The sequence below is a fragment of the Nestor notabilis genome, unplaced genomic scaffold (assembly GCF_000696875.1).
Source record: "Nestor notabilis isolate BGI_N333 unplaced genomic scaffold, ASM69687v1 scaffold29729, whole genome shotgun sequence".
In the NCBI taxonomy this organism is placed as follows: domain Eukaryota; kingdom Metazoa; phylum Chordata; class Aves; order Psittaciformes; family Psittacidae; genus Nestor; species Nestor notabilis.
The window spans coordinates 227-15,114 of record NW_009944589.1 but is presented as its reverse complement, the minus strand read 5'-3'; the positions used below and the strand labels follow the sequence as shown (position 1 = coordinate 15,114).

The window sequence follows — 14,888 nt, the reverse complement described above, 5'->3', positions numbered from 1 at the left end:
AGATGGAGGTGCAGGGGCTGTGCAGGGAGTAGGGGGCTATGGGGGTCACGCTCATCCCATAGCCTCTTTCCCAGGCCCCAGCCAGGATCCCGGGATGCCGCCATCCCCCTGGAAGGCGCGGAGCTGCCGGGTGCTGGCCCAGAGGAATCCCAGCGTGGCCCCTGTGGGTGTCTGGGTGGAGAGTGCCCCGGAGGGCCCGGAGCAGAGCTTGGCCTTTGTGAGTGCTGCTGGGGGTCCTCAGCACCCCCCAGTTGTGCCACTAAACCCCCCGGGGGCCATTGGAGCTGGAAATGGGCTTTTCCTCCCTTCAGAGGCAGCCAGAGCGCTGCTCCTGGGAGGAATTAATAGATGTTAATGAGTTTTAGGAGGGTCAGAAGCCACCACGATGTCCGTGTAGCCTGGTGTCCCGGTCACACAAGCCCTCAGCATCAACCCGAGTTGATTCCCCTCAAATAAGTTTGTTTTTTCTTTAGTAACACCTTGGTTTTAACCATCAGTGAGGTGGGGATCCAGCCAGTGCTCCCATCAGCTGCTGGTGATTCCTTACTTATCCATCCTGTGCTTTCTGCACTATTCCTTTTAGCTGGATTTGTGGATTTTCAACCTCTTACTAGAAGCTGCCTTCAGCACTGGCAGCACAGCTAAAACTCAGCAGGTTTGTGCCCCCCCCTTTCCATGAGTTTTCCTCACTATTCCTGGCTGCTCCTTGATTTATCAGTACCAGGTTTGGAATTCCACGCTTATAGCTTTGCATTTGAGGTGCCTGTGCCACTCCTGGCTGTGACCTGTCCCCTCCCTGTATCCATTCTCTTTGCTTTCCCATTCATCCCTAAAGGATGTCGGTGAATGAGATTTTATCCCATGTTGCTGATTCAAAAGTAAAACTAAGTTGAGTCTGGAGCCAGCCTCTGCCGTGCCCCATCAGGAGCACTCCAGAACGTCTTTATTGGTGCTGATCTCAGGGATTTCTGCTTTGAGGGTTATCATAAGAGGACTAAAAGTGCATTAAATCCAGGCTGATGAGTTCAGTCCCCTGTAATTAATGTCTAAACGTTCCACAAGCTCCTGCCCTTCGGAGATGATTTATTTCTTCATTGTCATTTAAATCCTGAAAGGTTGAGATAATACATGGAAATGAACCATGTCCATATTCCACACAACTTCTAGGAGAGCCCAACTCTTCCTGCCTGCTCGGGGGGGCTCTGGAGCTCCAGGTCCTCCCCTGGTGTTGGGCTTTTGTGAGGTGCACAGGCTTGGTAGAGCTCATTGAAGATACTTCTATGAGCCATTAGATCATATTAAACACATACCTGTTAATGCCTCCTGCATCAGAATTGCTGATGAGCTTGTCAAAAGGAAGCAGGGCAAGATGGGGATGAGGTTTGTGTAGCCCTGGCTTGGTTTCATCACTACCAGACAGGTTTCTCCCCATCTTGGTGCTTTCTTTGGTGGTTCTGACCTTGCTGTGGTGCTGGTCACGTTCCTGGCAGGCAGTGGGATGTGGGGACCATCCAGCCCCCAAGCTGATTTCAGATTCCTCCTTTTTCTCCATCCCTTCAGACTCTGGTTGTCCTGCGGTGACAGCCAGGAGAGCGATGCTGGTTTTCCTTAAGCCATGGTGGTATCAGCAGAATTCCTTGGCATGGCTTCAAGTGAGAACCTGGAAAAGTAACACAAGTGATTGGGGTTTATTTAGGTCATTGCCTTTAATCTTTTACTTTGGAGCCTGTGCTCTGCAAACTCCTTCCCTGACACGCTTCCAGCATTAATGGTATCAGAGGCTGGCCTGCTCCTTTTGGATCCGGGCTTTGGATGCCTGAGCATCCTTTCACTGGAGCTGGGAGCTGCTGGATGAGGCTGTCACCTTCTTTCCCTGTGTGGTGCAGTTGAAGCAGGAGGTGTGCACACTCTACCTGCCCAGCTAGGTTCAGTCTAAGCTCATCATAATCCAATAGATGTTCTCCAAGCTGTTGTTGCACAGAGCTTGAGTTTGCACCGGGTGCTGCTTATGGCTGCAGGTGCAGGGAGGGAAGATGGAATAGGAGCAAAACTCATGGGAAATCTGCTTTCACCTCTTACAGGCTTCAGCCTTTCAGGTGGAGGAGGAGCTGAAGGAGCAGCAGCAGCAGAAGGCAGCCAGGCTGAAGAGATTCCAGGGCGAGGTGAAGCAGAGGGTGAACCAGCAGGTCAGGATGAGAAGGAAGCTGCAGCTGCAGAGGTCCTGTGAAGCAGTAAGTACATCTCCATCCCTGCCTTGCCAGGGGCCTTCAGGAAACACGGTGAAGCTGGGGGTGGGGAAAGCCCCATCAGACCTCAGGTCAAGGTGTTCATAAGAAGAAATGGGAAACTGGTGGTCACAGCAGAGCCGTGGCCACAAGCAGTGTCCCCTTGAGCGAGGTCAGGGTGACACTGGCAAGCTCTGGTGCTCAGGGGGCTTTAAGCCCTTTGCCTCCCTGCAGAAAGGTCGCTGCTTCTCCTGGGAGCAGCAGAGCAGAGTCCTGGTGCCCTGGGCATGGAGTTAAACTATAGCCAGAGCTGTGGAGGATGTGGATGTCTCCTGGTTGCACTTAAAGCAGCTGTCTCCATATTCCCATTTTCCCCCATGGGCTTGTTTTAGATGATCCTGTGAATATATTTAATCCTTTCTGCTCTAAACAACTGCCAGGGAGACTTGCCAGAAACTGACAGCGGAGCAAGAGGGAATGTACTGGAATGTCAATGGTTTGAGCCATCCCTGGGGTGTTTGGGCTGTTTCCATGGCTTGGGAACATGGTTGAGTAAGGATGTCCTCACATCACTCCTCTTGTACTCCTCCAAACTGAAAACCCTCGGAGTGTGATGGCTTTTTGTGTCCATCCCAAGAAATGCCACCAAACTGAACCAGCAGTTCCCATGCAGCCTGTGTTATCCTGGAATGGTTTGGGATGAAAGGACCTTAAAGCTCATCCAGCTCCAACCCCCTGCCACGGGCAGGGACACCTTCCACTAGACCAGGTTGCTCCAAGCCCCTGTGTCCAACCTGGCCTTGAACACTGCCAGGGATGGGGCAGCCACAGCTTCTCTGGGCACCCTGTGCCAGCGCCTCAGCACCCTCACAGGGAAGAGCTTCTGCCCAAGAGCTCATCTCAATCTCCCCTCTGGCAGGTTAAAGCCATTCCCCTTGTCCTGTCCCTACAGGCCCTTGTCCAAAGCCCCTCTCCAGGTTTCTTGTAGTCCTTTAGGAAGCTGCTCCAACGTCTCCCTGGAGCCAGGGCGTCACCACACTCATGGTGGAGGTTATGTCCCATTATCCATAGCTGTATCCCACAGGCAGAGCGGGAGAGCTGTGTGGCTGTGCAGTACTCGGGCTCCACACTGCGCTGGACCAGGATGAACACGTGCCTCTTTCGGAGCCATCCCACATCCACCATTGGCATTCCCAGTGCTCCTCGTGCCATCCCGGTGCCACAGCAAGGGGAGCAGGACGAGCCGTTCCAGCAGCACGCTGCCGAGGTGAGTGGTTCCTCTCCTGGGTTTTCCAGCCTTGCTTCCTCAGGCTGGATGCTGGTGGTTTGAAAGGAGGACAGGCACATTCCAGCACATTCCGAATTCACTCTTGCCACAGGCTGCCCAGAGAGGTGGTGGATGCACTATCCCTGGAGACATCCAGGGCCGTGGATGTGGTTCTGGGCAACCTGCTCTAGTTTAGGATGTCCCTGCTCATTGGAGGGGTTTGGACTAGGTGAGCTTTGAATGTCCTTTCCAACCCAAATCATTCCATGATTCTGTGGATCCAGTTGTTTTCTCCCTCCCCACGCAGGGACTTGTTGCGGTGTTGTGTCGCATAGGTGACACTAGGTGGTGCCACCTCATTGCAGCTGATCTCCTGCAGACCAGGAATGTGGGATCTTGGGAAAACCTGCCTTTGGGACTGTTTGAAGCTTTCTAATAGTGATGCTTATGCTGCGTCTGGCATCTCATAAAGGGTGTTAACCGAGGAGCTGGAGGTGGTCCGGTTGAAGCACCACTTGGGGTGTGCAGAATCACTTCTGGCTGGACACTGGGTGGGACAATTGGGAATCTGGGGCTTCTGGCATCACAGCAAAGTGATTTGGGAGCAGATGATGTGTAACCAAGCCCTTTACCTTGCCTGGACTGGGATTTCAGTGCATTGGGACAGCTCTGGAAGTCACCTTGGGTTGCGGGTTCCCTCATATTTGTGAAGCTCATCGTGTGTTGAGCTTTTATCCCTTGATAAAGCACTGTGGCTGGAGCAGGGCACATTGGGAGCTATCTTCATTGCAGCTGAACTTCTTGGGGCAGCCCTCACAGAAAGCAGTTGGTGACAACTTCTTGTCTCTTGCCTTCGCCTTCCCTCCTAACACAGCTGAGCAAAACCATGAAGCATGTTCGGCACAGGCTGGCATCCTGCAAGACTGTACCTCAAGGAGCAGGTCCCCTTGAACTCCCCGGTGGTGTCTGGAGGCAGGAGGTGAGTGAGAGATGCCTGAGGTGGGTAAGAAAGAAGAAAGTCCCTGTGAAGCTCTGGCTCTAATTGGCAAATCCAAGGCCCGATTCAGTGAGTTTCTCCAGCAGAAATGAAACAAACTGGGCTTTTGTGACCCATCTGGTGCTTAGCACATGGATTTCAGTGGCCTGAGGGCTCTGTCCCCACTGTTCTTGCTGAGAAGGCAGCAGGATGATGTGGGTGAAAACATCTCTGTTTGCAGAGACTTGAGGAGAGAGAAGCCAGGAAACAAGAATTCAAAGAAAGATTTCTTAAAGGCTGAGATTGTGATCTGGGTGTCTGGGAGGAATGTGCAGATCAGCCCTCCCCTGAGGTGCCTTTATTCCTTCAGCAAACCTCAACAACTCCTTCCCTTACATCAATCCCTCCTTTCCTGTGGGTGGCAAAGATCTGGAGGTTTTCCTAACCCAGGGCTGGCTTCTGGTAGAGGATTGTTGGCAAGCACCTGCTTTCCTCGAAGCAGTGCAGAGGAGCCACGTAAGGAGGTCAGTCCCAAGGGCCTCACCTTTTATTCCATTGAATTTCATCCTGCTTTTGTCACTCCAGCTCTCAGGAGCAGCTTTGTGTGGCAGCTATTGTCCTACTTTCTATGTCAAGACCTTTCTTACAGTGATGTACTTTGTCCGTCCTGCAGAACACCAGCAGTGACCCAACCTGGTATTTTGTCTCCCTGCCTCCTCCCGAGCCAGTTTCCTGCCTGACTTGCAATTCTTCATTCCCATCTCTCTCTCAGGTTCATCAAAGGTGAAGTACATCTTGGCTGGCTGTTATCTAGAAAATACCTTTTATAGAAGGGCTGGTCTGGCTCTTGCTTCTCTGTGTACTGTTGGATTTGTGTTCAAGGAAGTTAGCTTTGCCATCAGGAGTTACAGAAACAGCCTAATCAGGGGCCCAAAACCTTTGTTAGCTCTTTCTGACAATACAAGTACCTTCTCTTTGAGTCCTGAGTGCATTCAGCAAGGCGGAGTGATTCATTACTACACTGTTAGCAGCACGAAAGCCTCACATAAATAATGCAGCTGCCCGTGCAGGCCAGAGGGTTTCAGAAGCAAGAGAGTAGAGAAGAGAAAGCTCTGCCACTAACCTGAGCCTTCTGAAGGTTCTCAAGGAGGGACAGCAGCTTATTCCATTCTGTTCACGTGCAAAAGGCTGCCCTAGTCCTAACCACCCTGTAACTGCTGCTGGAGTTGCACTCCCTTGCCCCTTTGCTTTTTGTCCTCCTTGGATTTCCTGGTGCTGTATGTTCCAGCTGATTTCCTTCGTTTGAGCCCAAGCATGTTTAGCCTGTTCTCAAATCCTTCTGCAAATGCAAGCCAAATGGCTTGGTGGGGTCAGTAAATGGAGTCAAGATGCTGCCTTCTTCCATCACTCAGGCCAGTAATGAAGTATCAAGCTGAGCCCACCTTGTTCTTACTCTGTTTTTTGTGCAGTGAACTCCTAAGACTGAACCAGGGGAGTGTTTTTAATCAGTATTGCCCCTTCCATAGAAGAGTTTTATCTAATGGCTATCTCTTCACACAAGTTTAAATTAGGCCATGACAAAAGCTGAGTTAAAACCAGGATGTCTCCTGCTGCACGTTGCCTGGGGCTTCTCTCTTCTGTTGCAGGAGAAATTCAAACCAGCTAGACATGACTTGCTTTTGACAGATTTATGCTGGTTGCTGCTTATCTTGTTTTCTAGCAACTTACAGGCTGTTTGCAAGGTGATTTCCTCTTGTTTTTCCATGAGACAGGCTAAAATCTCCTCTTTAACATCTCCTTTCCCCTTCCTTTATTTAAAGATAGACTCTTACTGTGCCCTTTTCTGATGACCTGGACCTCCACAGATTTTGGGGCGGTGGAAGCTGTTGGCAGCTTGTCTGCCTCTCCTGGCAGTAGCACAGGGCAGCTCCTGCCTGCTTCAAACCTCAGCAAGGAAGAATCTGACTTTCTTCCCAGTAATAATCCAAGCTTTTTTCTTGCTGCTGCCTTTATCCCAGAGCAAGCCTTGGGCTGAGCAGTGATGCCCAGAAGCATAAACCACTGTTGGTGGTGGCGTCCTCTGATAACTGTCCTTCTCGAGTAGCGTGTCTTTTAATCTCTCTTCCTAAAGCCTGACTTGTTACCTTCATCCCTCCTGTTTCACTTGGAGCTCTGGCCTTTCTGGCACTCCTTTTGGTTTTATGTCCCCACATGCTTGTGTTGTCTCCTGTGTGATTCCTCCTCTGACCCGTGCTCCACTTCCTCCCTGCTCACATGGATCATGGGCACAGAAAGAACTTGGGGCTTTGCTAGGGTTGTCCACCCTGTGCTGTTTGTCTTCCCAGGTACGTTGCATTTACTCACTTTAAAGGGAATGTTACTTCTCCTTCACTCCTATTTGCTGCATTTTCCTTCTTTTTCCCTTCTTCCCTCTGAAGAATTGCATTCCCCGTGATGAGTAATGCACATTCCCAAAATCATTACTCTTCCTCTCTCCAAGAGATGTTTTTCTCAGGTCAAAAACATCCGAAGAGTTTCTTCCCTGCTTTCCCAAGCAGATACCTAGATGGTAATCACAGGGAAATGACCTGTCCGGGGAGGCTTTCAGATGATCCTGTTCACCAAGTCTTTGCCTTTAGGCTTTGGTAGATGGCTGTAGGTCCCCAGCATGAAAGCACCCAAATTCTTTTTCCCCACTGATCATTCCCTAAAGTTGGTGGTTTTGCCACAGTTTCCTTTCCTTCTACCTTTGGGGTTTCAGAGCATCCTTAGAAAGCAATAATGTTCCTCTCCATTCCCTTGTCATCACCAAAGCATCTCTTCTGTGTTGTGCTTCTGTGACAACCACTGAAGGGACAGCAAAGGAGGGGAAAGAAAAACCCACATTCCTGGCTCCAGGCTTGCTTCTGGCATTTGGATTTCTTAGTTTGTAGGAAACAATCTGCTGCCTCTCAAAATATTGCTAATTGTCACCAGGGAGCCAGCCCACTTACCATCTGAAGGAGTATGCTGCATGCTGAGTGTCACTCCAGAGATCCCACCATCCCCCAGCACCTTGTGGTTGTGGAACAGCGCCTGGAGAGGTCTTTTCCTTGTCTCTCCTTCACCCCACACGTCTCTCCCTCTGGTTCTGCAGTTGGTGGGAATGTTGGCACCTGCCAAATTCAAATCTTCTGCCTCTCGTGCTCTGTGGGGATGCTGCAGCATGTTGGGCCAGATCTCAACTGACTCTACAGAACAAACGCCCTCAGATTAAAGCTACTCCTTATCCAAGGGTGTTGAATCTGCCTTCAGCACCACAGCAGCCCCATTTTAATTCCATGTTTACACCTTTCTCCTCCAGGAACCAGACTCTTGCAGGGTGCCTGCAGAAGATGAGAGTGAGGAGCTGCTGCTGGCAGGACAACAGGATCTTGCAGCTGAACTGCCAGGCCAGGAGACATCCCCGCCTCAGGCTGAGCAAGATGACAACTTCTACATCAAAATTGAGTTCAACAAGGTGAGACTCACACAGGGCTGGGCCAGTTGGTCTGGAGGACTGGAAGGGAAGGAGCTGGCTGAGACAATTCCTGTGCCTCGAACTGGTGAGACCCCTCCCTTAGAGGTGGTGTGAATCTGTCTGCTTGGGAGGACTGAGCTAATTGTAGGGTCAACCAGGGTGGAAAAGACCTTTGAGATCATCCGGTTGAACTCCCCAGCAGTGCCAAGGCCACCACTAACCCATGTCACTGAGGGCCTCGTCTACACGGTGTGTGAACACTTGCAGGGACGGTGACTCCAGCCCTGCCCTGGGCAGCCTGTTCCAGTGCCTGAGCACCCTCTGGGCAGGGAATTGTTCCCCAGCTCCATCTAAACCTCCCCTGGCGCAGCTTGAGGCTGTTTCCTCTTGTCCCATCCCTTGTTCCTTGGGAGCAGAGACCAGCCCCCTCCTGGCTCCATCCTCCTGTCAGGCAGTTGCAGAGAGCAGTAAGGTCCCCCCTGAGCCTTCTCTTCCCCGGACTAAACCCCCCCAGGTCCCTCAGCCCTTCCTCATTCCACTTGTGCTCCAGGCCCTGCTCCAGCTCCGGTGCCCTTCTCTGGATCCTCTTTTAAGGCAAACTTCCCTCAAGTATCTGAGCGTGGGAGTGTTTGGCTCTGATTACCTGGAGTAGTTAACAAACACTTTACGCCTGTGCCCAGCCTTAGGTGGTGATTAGTCCAACTAGGAGCAGAAATACTGGCTTGACAAATCTTGAGTAGAGGTGGAGGTTCACACTGAGGTTTTGGCTCTTTATTCCCCTGGCACTTTTGGTATTTTTATTATCACTCTTTGTGTTATTGTTTTTCTTGCACTTCACAAAGTTCATAATGAAGTTTGGGATGAGGAGGTGTGAATCCATGTTTGGGCTACACCAGAAATCTCCTCCAGGGATGTTATCTTCAGAGGTGTTTAGACAAAGCTTCGGTGCTGAGGCTCCTGCATGGGGATGTCACATGTGTGTTCTGTCTGTAGCCACCCAAAAAAGCACACTGAGGACTGTAGGCACCATGTGTAGGTGGCTCACTTCCAGTGAGAAGTGTATTGCTGAGTGAAGAAACTTGACTGTAAAGATGCTGATGCTGCTCTTTTACATCATCTTGCAGTTCCGTGATGGACCAGTGAAGGAGTGGAGCTCGCCTGAGCCACCCCAGGGGTTTCACACTGATCACCGTGTCCCCCTCATCCTCTGGCCTGGGGCAGACCAAGAGGAAACCAAGAAGCAGGTTTGTTCACTGGAGCCAAGTCCTCATGGCTTCATCTTCATTTCAGGACTCAGAGGTGTGGAGCTCAAGGGGATGTTGCTGGCTCAAGAGCAGCCTTAATGTCTGGAGCATCTTCCTGGGTTTAAGTTTGTCAGTGTTGATGGCAGCTCCGGTCTTGTGCAGACCTACCAGGTTCTTTTTAAGGTCCATCATGACCACAAGTGCAGCTATTACGTCCTCCTCCTGCAAAATCTGGGGTCTGACTGACACTGAAGGGCTGGAGGAGGAACTTTTTTTGCCTGGCAAAACAAAAGTGTTGCTTTCAGGGACTGCAGGGGTGGAGAGAAGCTGTCAGAAATGCCCAGAAAAAGAGAAAGGAACAAACCCCAGTTCATCTTGGTTGGGAATACTGCTGGGAATATGAAGCTTTCTCCCGTCTCAGCACCTAACAGGCCTGATGCTGGGTGCCTGCATGTGGACAGTGTGGCTCATGCTTATCCAGGCGATGCAGAGAGATGATGTTTATCTTGGATGCCTAAAAGAGTCCTGCTTTCCACGTCCCTCTGACCTGAGGAGGAACACTTTCCTCTTCTTCTGTGGGCTTTCTTGCAGCTTTACAGCATAAAACTCAAAAGGACTTTGGATAAATTGCATTTTATTTTTGTTCTTTATGTGCATTCTCTAACAAGCTGACCCAAAACCTGGCTTCTAGGTGGTATGATGGCAGCTGGGGCTCCTCAGGCTGCTCCTTCCCCCAGCAGTTCCCTCTGCCCTTTGCTTTTTATCTCTCTGGCTCTGATCCACCCTGAGATAACTGGTTTTGCAGCACTGTCTCTTGAGTGGTTTTTTTCCATCCAGCTTTCTTCTCTCGCAGCCTGGTGATCTCTCCTGCTCCTTTATCTCCAGCTGTGTGGGGCTCTCACTGCCGAGATGGACAAACCCAGCCCCACACTTTTGGTGATGTTGAGGAAAACTTAGGCTTTGTGGCATCATGGAGCTCAGCCTAGCTGTGTGCTGACTGCAGGTGGGAGGACTTTGGTGTGAACTTTAGGCAGGAGTTAAGCCAAAGCCCAGACATTGAACCTTTTCATGTGCTCAGTATGGGAGTTGTTTCCTGCAGGGCATTGCATTTGTCTCAGCAGTGACTTTGCCACCTCTGTGGTTCTCCTGCAGGCAGTGGGTCCAGCTTGGTGCTGTGTGTGTGTTGAAATAGGAACTAGTTCTTTTACCCCCAGGAATGAGGGAATTCAGGACTTTGTCAGGTGGCAGAGCTTCCATCTGAAGGCAGGTTGAGCCGAGGGTTGCTGGTATGAAGCTTTCTGATGCTCCAAGATGTCTTGGTCCTCCTCTCCCCCCATCTCTTCAGCTTCTAAGTCCTGGGGCATGTCCACCAGGAGATGTTTGAGGCTCTCTTGGGGAAGGAGCAAGGTTTCTGTCTGCTCCAGAACCAAGCTGAGAGCTGATAGCACTTGGTATCAACCCTGGATGTCCTCCTCAGAGGTGCCTGTTCTTCCCCACAGCGGCAGGACGAATACCTGCGGTACAGGCGCCTCTTCATGAGCATCGAGCGAGAGCAAGTGAAGGAGCAGCAGAGGCAGAAAGAGAGGCAGAAGAGAATCACCAGGTACTCACATGGGGATGAGCTCCAGCCCTTTGGTAGTCCTTCCTTCCTTCATCCCAGGGCCCTTCCTAAGGCTGGAAAGGTCTCCTGTGCTTTTGAGACTTATCCTAGGTTTACTGTGCCCAATCTGTTAACCCTGGGGAGGGATTCACTTGACCAGCCCCTCTGAGAGAGACCTTTGAGCCATGCTGAGTCCTTCAGAGATCCTCAGCACTTCTCCATCCACTTTCTGAGTGCCAGTGCAGGAGTTGGGAGCCGAAACATCAGGCTGGGAATGTTGCAGCTCACCAAACCATGGCTCCTTGGAACAGATCCCAAAAGCCTGTGCTGCAGTCCAGGTTTAGAACTTTGGGGTGAGGTCACGTTGTTGTTAAACTGATCTTATCTATGTGGGTTTTAATATCAGACCCTTCACCCTCACAACTATAAACGTGTGTAGTGTAATATAAAGATTTACTAGCACTTCTTCCCAAGTTGAAAGCTTGGTGTGAAAGTCTCAGCACTTGGTTTGGTGGTTTAATCATCTTCTCCCTTGCCAGGGGTTCAGTAAGGAGGAGCTCCAAGGCAAGAATGAGACTTGGAATGTTTTCCCTCTGGTTTGCTCTAAAACAAACTGCTGTAGGTCTGGCTGTGTCTAACACCAGCTCTGTAGTGGGCAGGTTTTGGGGGAGCACTGAGGACAGGATTCCCATGGTCGCTTTGCACAAAGGAATTGCCAGGCTGAAGAATTATGGCTCCTCCAGCCACGTTCCTGACATTTAACTTGGAGCTTCAGAGACCTTCTCCTGCCCTGGGAGTGCTGGTGAGACACCAGGGACTTCCTGGTCAGGATGATAGCCTTTCGTGTTCTATTTCTTCCCCAGTTGCAGGGGAGCTGCAGGCTGCAGAGGTGGCTTTGTACTTAGTGTAAAGCCTTAAGTTGGCCTTGACCTCTGTTTCTATAGCAGCAGATTTCTGATGCTGTGGCTCAGGCTCTTAATTGAAAAGACATTTTTGAGTTTAGAACTTGTCTGGAGCAGTTTGGCTTCAGTGTTTTTCTTCTGGATGTATGGATTTGACCTCCCCACTGGAGCTACATCCAAAGTGTCTCATCTGATCACACTTTTGGCTCCTACCCAGCCTGGATCTTTTAAGTCCTTTTGGCAGGGATCAGCCCGTGACATGTTATTGCATTTGCAGGAATGGAATGGCAGATGCTTCGGTTTAAAGTCTTTGTGCTTCATAATTGGTGCTTGTCAAGGGAACGTGCTTTGTGCTCAGTGTGTGACTTCCACAACCCATATTCCACTGGAAGGGCTGTGCAGGTGCAAGGGAGACTGAGGAATAGAGGAAGATTTGGTTAAAAATGCCTGTTTTGGAATAGATGCGGGATCCTTGGAGCTTCTCTGATGTACCCAGTGCTCTTCTACAGCCCTGGAAGGTGCAAGGACAGGTTGTGGTAGGATCCAAAGTCAGAAATGGGGAAGTGGAGCTGTTGCTCCTTTCTGATGGCTGTTAGAGCCCAGGCACTGCAGGCAGGAGGATGTCAAGGGCAGGAGAGCATTTCCAGCTGGTGTTTCCATGGTGGGGATGAAAGGAGGTTTGGAAAGGAGACCCCCCCTGCAGTCCTGTGTCTCCAGCTCTGGGGCAACAACACAAGAGGGACAGGATGCCCAGAGAACAACAGGCAGGGATTGGAGGTTGGGATGGGGAAGCTCCTTCTCTAAGCATGTGTGTGCTTAACCCTGCAGGATTAAGAGCAAGAAGGAGAAGCAGCGCCGGGCAGCAGAACAGAAGATGCAGGAGGTGGCTGAGCAGCAGGAACCCTCTTTAGGTGAGGCAGCCTCTGAGAGCCTGGCCCAGCTTCAACTGGAGGAGAGGAGAGCGAGGAAGGTGAAGGAGAAACAGCAGCGAGATAAGGAGTCCATGAGGTACGTCCAGCTCCCCTCTCCCAGCACCGAGCCGGGTGTTACTTCCAAAGGTGAATGTTTCACTCCTTGTAGGTACATGGAAGCTCTCAGAGCCCAGGTGAGGGAGAAGATCAAACTCTCCAACATTGACTTGCCCCCACTGTGCTCCTGTGGGTCTGATTTCTGGGATTCCCACCCAGATACCTGTGCCAACAACTGTGTCTTCTACAGAAACCACCAAGGTAGGAGCTCTTGCCTCTGGAGGGGAGGTGCTTAGACCTGGATCCCTGATTATACAGGGAAAAAAACAGACCTGGTTAGATGTTTCCATGGTCCTACAAATGTAGTCTGGAGGGTGCAAGTCAAGTGCTCTGCAGCCTGTTCGTGACCGAGCTTCTTTCTCTGTCCCTTCAGGGAGGTTGGTGGCACCCTCAGCCTGTCATGTGTTAAATAATCCATGTATTGGTAGTGGGGGAACCATATGGAAAACACTGGAAAACAGGCTTGTTGGGGGCACAGGAAAGCTCTTTGGCTTAAACCTCTGCTGGGAGTATGCCTGAAGGTGGTGGAAATTGTTCACCAAAAGAGTGAGCACAGCTTGGAGAAACACCTGCAGAGCAACCGGGAGTTGTTCTCTAATTGTGGGAGTAGAGAAATTGGGACTTCCTATGAAAGCCAAAGAATTTATACAATCATGGAATTGTTTGGGTTGGAAGGAACCTTAAAACTCATCCAGTTCCAACCCCCTGCAGGGACACCTTCCACTAGAGCAGGTTGCTCCAAGTGGGACCACATCAGAGCAGTGTAGAGAGGCAGAATCCCCTCCCTTGACCTGCTGGTTCACACTTCCATAGTGCTTCCTACTCGGGAACGTCCAAACAAGCCCATGGAAAACTACAGGCCCATGGAATTACCTTAAAACCAGTTCTCTCTGAGCTTTGTGATAAAGGGCTGAAGCTGAGCTGCTCCCATCTCCTAACCCTGGCTCTGTGCCCCTTCCCTCTCAGCCTACAGCCGTGCTCTGCGATCCCTCATCTCATCCTGGGAGCCCCTGCATGGGAGCCCCTCGACCACGCTCCAGCTCCGAGGCCTGGCCATGCTCTGCACTCGCTCCAGGAGGCATCTGTGATGGGATAGCTCCATGTGTGTGTCCCCCTCCATGGATGCAGCCCTGTGTGTGTCTTCATCCCTGTATTTCGGTGACTGCTGGAAGCAGGAAAGCGTGGCTGTGCCCTCTCGTGCCTGCTCCTGCCTGTCCCTCTCTGGCCTTTCCCTTCCCACTTGTGCTCAGGTTTTTGGCTCCATGCGTGTGGGATAATGGCTGGAGTGACGAGCCCACTTTAGAGGCTGGAACTGGAATTGTGGCTTGGGAATAAACTGGTTTTAAGGGTTTGTCTCCTTTGGAGTGTGTGTCTTAGGGTTAGAAACCAGAGCCAGGTATTCATTGTTCCTTTCCTTTCTTCCACATGAGGACCTCTCCAGTACTATCCACCAGCCTCTGTTTTGCTCCAGAAAGGACCTTTTTCCTAGGAACAATCTGTATTTAATCCCCAGGTGAGGACTCCTTCCGGAGAACAAGATCCTTTTGGACCAAAGATGTCACCACGTTGGGTAACATGTTCTTGGTTGCACCATAACCCATCATTCATACCTTCTGCTTGCTGCCACCTCTCCAATATTAACCACGGCAGGAAGGGCAGGCAGCCGAGCGTGCCACGGGCTTCCTTCTCCCCATTCATCCCTCTGGGATCTCACTCCCGAGGGATCAGGAGGCACCAGGGCAGCGGATGCTCCTCTTCCCCCCTGGACAATCATTCACGACTCTTCCACAGTGGCTGGTGCTGTTTATTAACTGCCTTTTGCGTCAGGAGAAGACCCTATGGAGCTAATGGAGGGTGCTGAGGACATGGGCAGGATCTGGCCCGGGAGGTTTCCATGTGTGCCAGGATCAGGGAAGTGAAAGGCTGAAGCTGCAGCCGTGGCTTTTAACTGATTTCAGGGCAGGGCCTTGTGCTGGGGTAGCTGAGGACAAGCGTTGCCCTGGCAGGGCCCCAGGCGCTCGCTAACACCCTGGGCGCCCCTGTTCCCACCGTGCCAGAGGGGTTCCCAAAGGGACTTTGGCTGGCTTGGGGCTTAGCTCAAAGGAATGATGGTTGAGTAAAGCCATTGCTGCTCCTCAGCCTCACAA

General features: G+C 51.2%; 1 protein-coding gene across 1 annotated transcript; it reads left to right on the top strand.

Annotated features, from left to right (window-relative positions):
* Nucleotides 1–94: 94 nt before the first annotated feature.
* Nucleotides 95–13,829, top strand: CCDC15 (coiled-coil domain containing 15). Its single transcript, XM_010022487.1, has 9 exons — nt 95–217; nt 2,082–2,231; nt 3,310–3,492; nt 7,812–7,967; nt 9,092–9,211; nt 10,711–10,814; nt 12,542–12,721; nt 12,794–12,942; nt 13,708–13,829. Exons 1-9 carry the CDS (start codon nt 95–97, stop codon nt 13,827–13,829), a joined length of 1,287 nt encoding a protein of 428 aa, XP_010020789.1.
* Nucleotides 13,830–14,888: the final 1,059 nt, after the last annotated feature.